General features: G+C 44.7%; 1 protein-coding gene across 1 annotated transcript in view; it reads right to left on the reverse strand.

Annotated features, from left to right (window-relative positions):
* The window catches only part of LOC311149025 (beta-1,4-galactosyltransferase 6-like), a 46,855-nt gene extending 41,450 nt beyond the window's left edge, over positions 1-5,405 (reverse strand). The window contains exon 1 of the mRNA XM_084186116.1: positions 4,655-5,405. Within this exon, the coding sequence (XP_084042242.1) occupies positions 4,655-4,769 (115 nt within the window). The 5' untranslated portion in view covers positions 4,770-5,405. The remainder of the gene's footprint in view (positions 1-4,654) is intronic.
* Positions 5,406-11,254: the final 5,849 nt, after the last annotated feature.

Raw genomic sequence — 11,254 nt, forward strand, 5'->3', positions numbered from 1 at the left:
GTCTGATTCACGCCTGTCTGAGTGGACTAATCCATTGCGGAGGCCGCGGGGATGGCACACCAGTATCACCAGTAGTATATTTACCGTTAATTATATAATTTCTCATCTACAATGTTTGTTTGGTTAAGGTAATTTCTGTTAATGCATTCAATATGTTATTATTACAGTCTTACCGTTGTCATTGTAGGAGTGGACACGTTGTTTGCAGAGCGCACAACCTAGGCTACTCTTATGAGAAAATAGTTTTGGTTCATTCATTCCAATTACAAATTGTCAATATATTCATTGCCTTTTGTTTGGAGCGCTCCTGTCAATCTTGAGTAAGGACACGCACCTGATTACACATAGAAGTAGGCCTAGGCTACCTGGCCTGCGCGCAAATGTAGGCCTAGAAAAATGTGCCCATTTGGGGATCTGATACTATTTCTGATTGTCTTAACTCCCCCATCACTGTGGAGCTTCTCAAAATAATGTTTTCTTCACCTCACACAGCAAATAAACAAAGTCTGTTTTAACATCCATTGAGAATGACAATAGTGCCTCAACTTGGCCTATTTGAAAAATCTGGTGGAAACGTCATAAAAATAAGCCTACCTGATTACTTCTTATCCCTTGCGCAAATAGCCTACAGCTGTGTCTGTCTGTCAGGACCTCACTGGCCCGGAAACTCTGAGGGCCCAGAATCTTTTATACAATGTTGCAAGTTTGCTAGCACTAGCTTCAGGCAGGACCAAGTTATTAGTGATACAATGTTTCAAGTTCCTTGCAGACAGGCCATGCGTAGCCAATGTGATTCATAGGATATTTTCTACCTGCGGGCTGCAATGTTTTTATTTGTTGGCTTTATTTACATATTGGCAATAGAAGTTACTTTTAGATTTGTATCATTTTCATTTAGATCGAAATTTGATTAACCACATGACATTGATTTTGAGATATGAAGACTATTATAAATAAAATGACCCTTTCCACGAAAATGTGCATATGAAAATCATAACTGGTACGGAGATTAGTAGAAATGGTACGATTAATTGGCACTCCAAATGGAAAAGGTTGCCGACCACTGGTGTAGCCTATTACCGCAACTGCAGGAGGGTGACGTCTGCGAAGGCCAGCAGCAGCGGGAGGAGGGGGGTCGGGAACAGGTTTTTTTCTTCTGGTTAGGCTATATTGATCTCTGGCGCCCGCTTTAGTAATTTGTGTGTCTTCGTTTTAAATCGCAGTGCTTAAAGCATCAGACAAGCTCAGTAGCCTACATATAGTTCATTTTATTCAAACATAGGGTGTCTCTCTATATGGAAAAATACACGTTTAAAATGTTCAATCAATCAATTGGTTGAAAGAACAGACTACTCTCGGTCGACAAAGTTTTTTTTAGTCGGGGAAAGCCCTAATATATAGTGTATCTGTTATGGTCCATTATCTGCTATCTGGGCTTGAATGGTCTATCCTTGTAGGCTATGCAGCAATGTCACATACAGTGAGGAGAACAAGTATTTTATACACTGCTGATTTTGCAGGTTTTCCTACTTACAAAGCATGTAGAGGTCTAATTTTTATCATAGATACACTTCAACTGTGAGAGACGGAATCTAAAACAAAAATCCAGAAAATCACATTGTATGATTTTTAAGTAATTAATTTGCATTTTATTGCATGACATAAGTATTTGATACATCAGAAAAGCAGAACTTAATATTTGGTACAGAAACCTTTGTTTGCAATTACAGAGATCAAACATTTCCTGTAGGTCTTGACCAGGTTTGCACACACTGCAGCAGGAATTTTGGCCCACTCCTCCATACAGACCTTCTCCAGATCCTTCAGGTTTCGGGGCTGTCGCTGGGCAATACGGACTTTCAGCTCCCTCCAAAGATTTTCAATTGGGTTCAGGTCTGGAGACTGGCTAGGCCACTCCAGGACCTTGAGATGCTTCTTACGGAGCCACTCCTTAGTTGCCCTGGCTGTGTGTTTCGGGTCGTTGTCATGCTGGAAGACCCAGCCACGACCCATCTTCAATGCTCTTACTGATGGAAGGAGGTTGTTGGCCAAGATCTCGCGATACATGGCCCCATCCATCCTCCCCTCAATACGGTGCAGTCGTCCTGTCCCCTTTGCAGAAAAGCAGCCCCAAAGAATGATGTTTCCACCTCCATGATTCACGGTTGGGATGGTGTTCTTGGGGTTGTACTCATCCTTCTTCTTCCTCCAAACACCAGCTCTCTTCAAGTCATTGACCAGGTCCTGCCGTGTAGTTCTGGGCTGATCCCTCATCTTCCTCATGATCATTGATGCCCCACGAGGTGAGATCTTGCATGGAGCCCCAGACCGAGGGTGATTGACCGTCATCTTGAACTTCTTCCATTTTCTAATAATTGCGCCAACAGTTGTTGCCTTCTCACCAAGCTGCTTGCCTATTGTCCTGTAGCCCATCCCAGCCTTGTGCAGGTCTACAATTTTTTCCCTGATGTCCTTACACAGCTCTCTGGTCTTGGCCATTGTGGAGAGGTTGGAGTCTGTTTGATTGAGTGTGTGGACAGGTGTCTTTTATACAGGTAACAAGTTCAAACAGGTGCAGTTAATACAGGTAATGAGTGGAGAACAGGAGGGCTTTTTTAGATTCCGTCTCGCACAGTTGAAGTGTACCTATGATAAAAATTACAGACCTCTACATGCTTTGTAAGTAGGAAAACCTGCAAAAAATCGGCAGTGTATCAAATACTTGTTCTCCCCACTGTAGGTAACTAATTAATTTTAGACAAAGCCTTTTCAAAAAAAAAGTGAATACTCTCCCAAGTAATCGAATACTAATGTTTGTTCGGATATTTGAATAACCGTGCCCATCCCTATGCCAAACAATGATGTATTGTTTGGCATGACAACGACCATAGGAGTTGGCTTCACAGCACAAACAAGTCTGTGACTAGGATAGTCGCCTGGCTGTCTGTGTTGTCCTGTTCAAAACAGTGCTGCAGAACATTGGATATTATATCAGCACCAGTGGCGGCTGGTGGGAAGAGCTATAGGAGGCCAGGCTCATTATAATGGCTGGACTAAAATCAATGGAATGAGTCAAACATGTGGTTTACATATTTTTGATGCGTTTGATACTGTTCCATTGATACCATTCCAGCCATTACAATGAGCCTGTCCTCAAATACCTCCTCCAACCAGCCACCTCTGATCAGCACTATGTCCATAACGTGATCCTTATGGCCTAGCAGTAGCCAAAACACTGTACTATTCGTAGTGACAGTGTTTAACTATGGATATAAGCCTAACAGCTGGTTAACGAAGTGTAAATAAAAGCCAACACCCTTTTCCTGTGTTGCTTCAGACAAAGGCACAAGTCATTTTAGCTACTGATATGCTGTAGGGATTTTGCCCCTGGGACCACTAATTTGCTGAGCAAAGAAACAAACTGTTTCAAGACATGAGTTACTTGGAAAAAGCTAGCCTATTTGCCATCATGGCTGATTGGCTGACATTGGCTGATTGATGGCATAAACATGGATCCTATTCTAGGTTACCTTGCTCACTCTGTTCATGTGAAATACATACAGGCCTATCAGATGTAGCCTACACTACCTAGCTACTAAACCACACGACTAGGTAGCTAGCAGTGTTGGTCAAGTGGCTCTACTTGCTGGCTCTGTCAGTGGGCGACTTCGTTTTGCATGCCTCATTTTCGACCATTCCATTGGTCCCACTCACCCGGGGCACCGGGACATGCAAAACGAACTCGACCAATACAATGGTTAGTGAATGTGGTCAACTCCATTTCCCTTCCCACCATGGCATGGTTCAAACGCATGGCAGATATTTATACGAGATTGCTGCTATGTGTAACGTTAGCTAAGTTAGGCCAAGTCAATAATCAGTTAAATGTTACTTTCTGAAATCCCAGTAAGAAAATTTGTCGCTCAATTAGTTAGTCTGAGCAAGCATAAACATTGCAGAAGAGAGAGCGCATGATTGTTCAATGTTGGCTAACGTTACATTAACCAGCTAACCGTTATAAGTTAGCTACCCTGCTAACGTTATATTGAGCTGCCTAGTTAACTTACATATCATGCAAATGATTATCTAGCTATATCGAGAAGATAAATGATCGGTTCACTAGTTAACCCTAATAGGTTGTAAACTGATCCGTGGATGGCTCGGAAAACATAACTACCTCAACCCTGGGATGAGAAATACGTTGTACTCCAAATTGTCCCATTATCACAAATGTTACAGCGAGAAGATTGAACGACTGCTAGTTCAATCAGACTGGTGTAACAGTTGGGATAATGGGACAATTCGAAATACAATGCATTTCTCATCCCTGGATTGAGTTACGTTTTCCGAGCCATTTCTCGCGCCGGTTCCACAGTGTCTTAATATACACAGCAATACTGCAACTGTAGGCAAGCGGATCGGATCTGATGGCTAGCTATCCAGCTAACTAACGTTAAGTTAGCCATCTAGCTAGTTAACTAACTAGGCTAGCAGCAAGCTACAGTAGTCTTAACTGGCAGAAAGCATCCCTACAGTTTCACACAGTACTGTCTATGGCATCCCTGTTGAGGTCAATGTAGCTTGCTTGGAACAGATAAACCAAAGATGGATAATAACGCAACATTAGTTGTTCATGTTAAGCTAATGAACTCACCTATTCCAGGAGCCACATATATGAAGTAGAGACCAGTTGTAGACATGGAGAAGAAAAAAATGAAGGCCAAAACGGAGCGGTTCGACATCCGCAGCAGCCGCTTCCAATTCACCATATTTGCTTCGAATTGACCGATAATCCCATAAAATATACCGTTTGGATAAAAAAAAAGTACTTAAATGTATATGCTAAAATCAATGCAACGACACAACACGCATCATTTGAGTCGGGGATGCAGCGAAAAAGGCTAATGCTAGGAAGTCATGAAAACCCGTATGGCTTTCCCAGGTCAAGAAATTTCCAGATCGAAAAAAGCAGGCCTGCATCAGGCACTGTCAAGCTTCAACGAAACCATCGATCGGGCATACTGAAACCGTTAACTACTGTAGCTACTGACATGGGTAGACAAACAATACTGGCTAAATTCTTAGGAATACTCGTGATACTGATCCATGTTTAACTAACTAGTTAGATATGTATTTTCTCGCCCGGCGACGAAGGTTTAAAAAAGACCATGGGTAGAAGCGGATCTTGCACCGCTGCCTCCTCTCACACACAAGTCTCAACGATGTTTCCAAAACACTCACACTTGGCAACCTACTTCACCATTGGAATCCAATAACGGCGAGCGGTTTAGCAGGAATATCGGGCGATTTTCATTGCACCAGATATACATTTGCGCGGGGATTTTAGACTGAAAAAGTGATCTTTCAATTTCATTTCTGCTGGCGCTGCAGACACGGTTTCCGGTGGGTGTACCCGCTCTCTTTCCGTCTACCCACACCCCTTGTCCACTGTCGCCATGGACACCGTGGAGCTGCAGTGAAAGCCTTTGGGTTCATGGGGTCGCTGCTTCGCTTTAAAAAAATTTACATGGAGTGTGTGTGAGAGTAGGTGGGTCAACAGAAGTGGGAGGATCAACAGCGATAGGCGTTACACCAGTGCTCTGTAATTGGTTAGACGGTTTTGATTGAGCATGTTGTTTTTCCTTTCTTATCGCGTTTTTATTGATATGTTCCCGAACGTGTGAAACAAGACTGAGAGCTAAAAGCAATCGCTCTAGACTTGATAGTGAATCATACTGTGCCATTTGAATGTTAACTAAACACACGAACACCTCACTTATAGCCTAAATATGAAAGTAAAAGTAATTTTGACTCACTTAATAGTCTATCAGATTTTTTATTTATTACCAATAAATCATCATTATTAGGCCTATAACCAATGTTCCCTCTAAGCTGCAGGTGGGCGTGCAGCTCCCCCAGGACTGCTGCACAGAATAAATACCAGTGTGCAGACAAGCACAAGATTGAACTTCACTCAACTATCTAGAGTTTTCCCCATTAGTTAACACTATCAATGTTTATCTTTACTGTGGGAATTGTGATCGAATCAATGCCATATTAGCCACTTCAATGCAACATACCGAAACAAAACGAACAATGCAAGACTTAGTATGCAAAACTAACTATGCAAGAGACTTTGTTGTAGGCAGAAAGCATTGGAGTAGGATTCTATTGCATTGACAGGCACCACTCAGGCCCATACTCTACACAGACCTGTGCGCCATTACCAATCAGAGCTGCAGTAGGCCTATATGCAAATAGACCATTGCCATATATGGATCTGTGCCATTCACTTTGAACTGGACTGTTTTAACAGCATGAACGGTCCTGAGTAGATGTGCTTATTTTGAGATCAAAGCGAGAGCTACACTACCAGTCAAAAGTTTGGACACACCTACTCATTCAAGGGTTTTTCTTTATTTTTACTATTTTTTACAATGTAGAATAATAGTGAAGACATCAAAAGTATGAAATAACACATATGGAATCATGTAGTAACCAAAAAAGTGTTAAACAAATCAAAATATATTTTATATTTGAGATTCTTGAAATAGCCACCCTTTGCCTTGATGACAGCTTTGCACACTCTTGGCATTCTCTCAACCAGCTTCGTGAGATAGTCACCTGGAATGCATTTCAATTAACAGGTGTGCCTTGTTAAAAGTTAATTTGTAGAATTCCTTTCCTTCTTAATGCTTTGAGCCAATCAGTTGTGTTGTGACAAGGTAGGGGGGGTATACAGAAGATAGCCCTATTTGGTAAAAAACCAAGTCCATATTATGGCAAGAACAGCTCAAATAAGCAAAGAGAAACAACAGTTCATAATTACAGTGGGGGAAAAAAGTATTTAGTCAGCCACCAATTGTGCAAGTTCTCCCACTTAAAAAGATGAGAGAGGCCTGTAATTTTCATCATATGTACACGTCAACCATGACAGACAAATTGAGATTTTTTTTCTCCAGAAAATCACATTGTAGGATTTTTAATGAATTTATTTGCAAATTATGGTGGAAAATAAGTATTTGGTCACCTACAAATAAGCAAGATTTCTGGCTCTCACAGACCTGTAACTTCTTCTTTAAGAGGCTCCTCTGTCCTCCACTCGTTACCTGTATTAATGGCACCTGTTTGAACTTGTTATCAGTATAAAAGACACCTGTCCACAACCTCAAACAGTCACACTCCAAACTCCACTATGGCCAAGACCAAAGAGCTGTCAAAGGACACCAGAAACAAAATTGTAGACCTGCACCAGGCTGGGAAGACTGAATCTGCAATAGGTAAGCAGCTTGGTTTGAAGAAATCAACTGTGGGAGCAATTATTAGGAAATGGAAGACATACAAGACCACTGATAATCTCCCTCGATCTGGGGCTCCACGCAAGATCTCACCCCGTGGGGTCAAAATGATCACAAGAACAGTGAGCAAAAATCCCTGAACCACACGTGGGGACCTAGTGAATGACCTGCAGAGAGCTGGGACCAAAGTAACAAAGCCTACCATCAGTAACACACTACGCCGCCAGGGACTCAAATCCTGCAGTGCCAGACGTGTCCCCCTGCTTAAGCCAGTACATGTCCAGGCCCGTCTGAAGTTTGCTAGAGTGCATTTGGATGATCCAGAAGAGGATTGGGAGAATGTCATATGGTCAGATGAAACCAAAATAGAACTTTTTGGTAAAAACTCAACTCGTCGTGTTTGGAGGACAAAGAATGCTGAGTTGCATCCAAAGAACACCATACCTACTGTGAAGCATGGGGGTGGAAACATCATGCTTTGGGGCTGTTTTTCTGCAAAGGGACCAGGACGACTGATCCGTGTAAAGGAAAGAATGAATGGGGCCATGTACAGTGGGGAAAAAAAGTATTTAGTCAGCCACCAATTGTGCAAGTTCTCCCACTTAAAAAGATGAGAGAGGCCTGTAATTTTCATCATAGGTACACGTCAACTATGACAGACAAAATGAGATTTTTTTTCTCCAGAAAATCACATTTTAGGATTTTTTATGAATTTATTTGCAAATTATGGTGGAAAATAAGTATTTGGTCAATAACAAAAGTTTCTCAATACTTTGTTATATACCCTTTGTTGGCAATGACACAGGTCAAATATTTTCTGTAAGTCTTCACAAGGTTTTCAAACACTGTTGCTGGTATTTTGGCCCATTCCTCCATGCAGATCTCCTCTAGAGCAGTGATGTTTTGGGGCTGTTGCTGGGCAACACAGACTTTCAACTCCCTCCAAAGATTTTCTATGGGGTTGAGATCTGGAGACTGGCTAGGCCACTCCAGGACCTTGAAATGCTTCTTACGAAGCCACTCCTTCGTTGCCCGGGCGGTGTGTTTGGGATCATTGTCATGCTGAAAGACCCAGCCACGTTTCATCTTCAATGCCCTTGCTGATGGAAGGAGGTTTTCACTCAAAATCTCACGATACATGGCCCCATTCATTCTTTCCTTTACACGGATCAGTCGTCCTGGTCCCTTTGCAGAAAAACAGCCCCAAAGCATGATGTTTCCACCCCATGCTTCACAGTAGGTATGGTGTTCTTTGGATGCAACTCAGCATTCTTTGTCCTCCAAACACGACGAGTTGAGTTTTTACCAAAAAGTTATATTTTGGTTTCATCTGACCATATGACATTCTCCCAATCCTCTTCTGGATCATCCAAATGCACTCTAGCAAACTTCAGACGGGCCTGGACATGTACTGGCTTAAGCAGGGGGACACGTCTTGCACTGCAGGATTTGAGTCCCTGGCGGCGTAGTGTGTTACTGATGGTAGGCTTTGTTACTTTGGTCCCAGCTCTCTGCAGATCATTCACTAGGTCCCCCTGTGTGGTTCTGGGATTTTTGCTCACCGTTCTTGTGATCATTTTGACCCCACGTGGTGAGATCTTGTGTGGAGCCCCAGATCGAGGGAGATTACTAGTGGTGTTGTATGTCTTCCATTTCCTAATAATTGCTCCCACAGTTGATTTCTTCAAACCAAGCTGCTTACCTATTGTAGATTCAGTCTTCCCAGCCTGGTGCAGGTCTACAATTTTGTTTCTGGTGTCCTTTGACAGTTCTTTGGTCTTGGCCATAGTGGAGTTTGGAGTGTGACTGTTTGAGGTTGTGGACAGGTGTCTTTTATACTGATAACAAGTTCAAACAGGTGCCATTAATACAGGTAATGAGTGGAGGACAGAGGAGCCTCTTAAAGAAGAAGTTACAGGTCTATGAGAGCCAGAAATCTTGCTTGTTTGTAGGTGACCAAATACTTATTTTCCACCATAATTTGCAAATAAATTCATTAAAAATCCTACAATGTGATTTTCTGGATTTTTTTTTCTCAATTTGTCTGTCATAGTTGACGTGTACCTATGATGAAAATTACAGGCCTCTCTCATCTTTTTCAGTGGGAGAACTTGCACAATTGGTGGCTGACTAAATACTTTTTTCCCCCACTGTATCGTGAGATTTTGAGTGAAAACCTCCTTCCATCAGCAAGGGCATTGAAGATGAAACGTGGCTGGGTCTTTCAGCATGACAATGATCCCAAACACACCGCCCGGGCAACGAAGGAGTGGCTTCGTAAGAAGCATTTCAAGGTCCTGGAGTTGTCACGGTTTCGGCCGAGGCTGCTCCTCTTCCTTGTTCGGGCAGGCTTCGGCGGTCGTCGTCTCCGGAGTACTAGCTGCCACCGTTCTATGTTTCATGTTCGTTTGGTTTTGTCTCTTTGTAACACCTGTCCCTTGTTTGTGTTTGATTATGTCCCCTATTTAGTTTCGTTTGTTTGGGTCAGGTGTTATGCGTAATTGTTGATTGTCAGACTGCCTCTGTATGGTATTATTCTCTCGTTGTCGCTTGTCCCGAGAGTTCGCACTGCGTGCGCTGTTCTTGTAATTTTCGCACTGTGTTTTGTGCGTAATTTGTTTTGCGCCACCCGGTTGGGTTGGCGACTATTGTTGTTCACGTGTTTTTGAACGTTACTAAAAGACGGTTGAAGTCATCCTGGTTCCTGCGCTTGATTCCTTCCACTCATCTACACACACCACTCTGACAGAATTACGCATCATCCATGGAATCAGCAGGAGCGACCGCGCAAACAGCCGAGATGGAGGAACGTCTTCGTGGGCAGGAGGATCGTATTAACCAGGTCTGTCATGCCCTGGAGGGGGTGATGAACACTCTTCACCGATGGGAAACCAGCGGGGTACCCACGCCCCCACGAGCCGAACCATCCCCATCGGCCAGTCCTCCTGCCTCATCTCCGGAACCCAGTGGGATTCGGCTCTCGCTCCCGAGGGCGTACGACGGCTCCACTGCCGGGTGTCAAGGGTTCCTGCTGCAAGTGGAGCTCTACCTCGCCACCGTACACCCGGCGCCCTCGGGACACGAGAGCGTCTCAGCCCTCATCTCCTGTCTCACCGGCAAGGCGTTGGAGTGGGCCAACGCCGAATGGAGGAGAATGGACGCCGCTACCACTAACTATGCGGAGTTCTCCCGCCGCTTCCGTGCTGTGTTTGACCATCCACCAGAGGGGAAGGCGGCGGGGGAGCGTCTGTTCTACCTCCGACAGGGGATGAGGAGCGCCCAGGACTTTGCCTTGGAGTTCCGGACCCTAGCGGCCGATGCAGGGTGGAATGAGCGGGCCCATATCGACCACTTCCGCTGCAGCCTCCGGGAGGACGTCCAGCGAGAGTTGGCGTGCAGGGACACCTCGTTGACCTTTGACCAGCTTGTCGACATGGCCATTCGGCTGGATACCCTGCTCGCCACCCGTGGACGTCCCGGGGGGGGTTCGCCCATTCCACTCTCCAGCACCTCCGAGCCGAGCCCTATGGAGCTCGGGGGTGCTGGCGCTAGGGAACGGAGGAGTAGGAACCCGAGGGGGCCCGTTCCCTGCACTAACTGTGGCCGTGGAGGGCACACCGCGGCTAGGTGTTGGGGAGGGTCCCCCGGTGAAGGAGAAGGCAGGTCACGCATTGGGGGTCCCCCCCAGGTGAGTAGGCGCCCTACTTACCCAGAGCTTTCTGTCGTGCACCTAACCTTGCCTGTTTGTTTTCCACAGGTTGCACCTCGTTCCCAGCATAAGGCGCTGGTAGATTCAGGCGCAGCTGGGAAGTTTGTAGATCGCCAGTTCTGTATAGAGTTAGGGATTCCCCTCCTTCCAGTTGATAAGCCTTTTCCCGTTCATGCCCTAGATAGCCGTCCGTTAGGGTCTGGGTTGATTAGGGAGGTCACAGCACCCCTTCAGATGATGGCGCAGG

This window comes from Coregonus lavaretus (assembly GCF_964263955.1).
Source record: "Coregonus lavaretus genome assembly, chromosome: 21".
Classification (NCBI taxonomy): Eukaryota; Metazoa; Chordata; class Actinopteri; order Salmoniformes; family Salmonidae; genus Coregonus; species Coregonus lavaretus.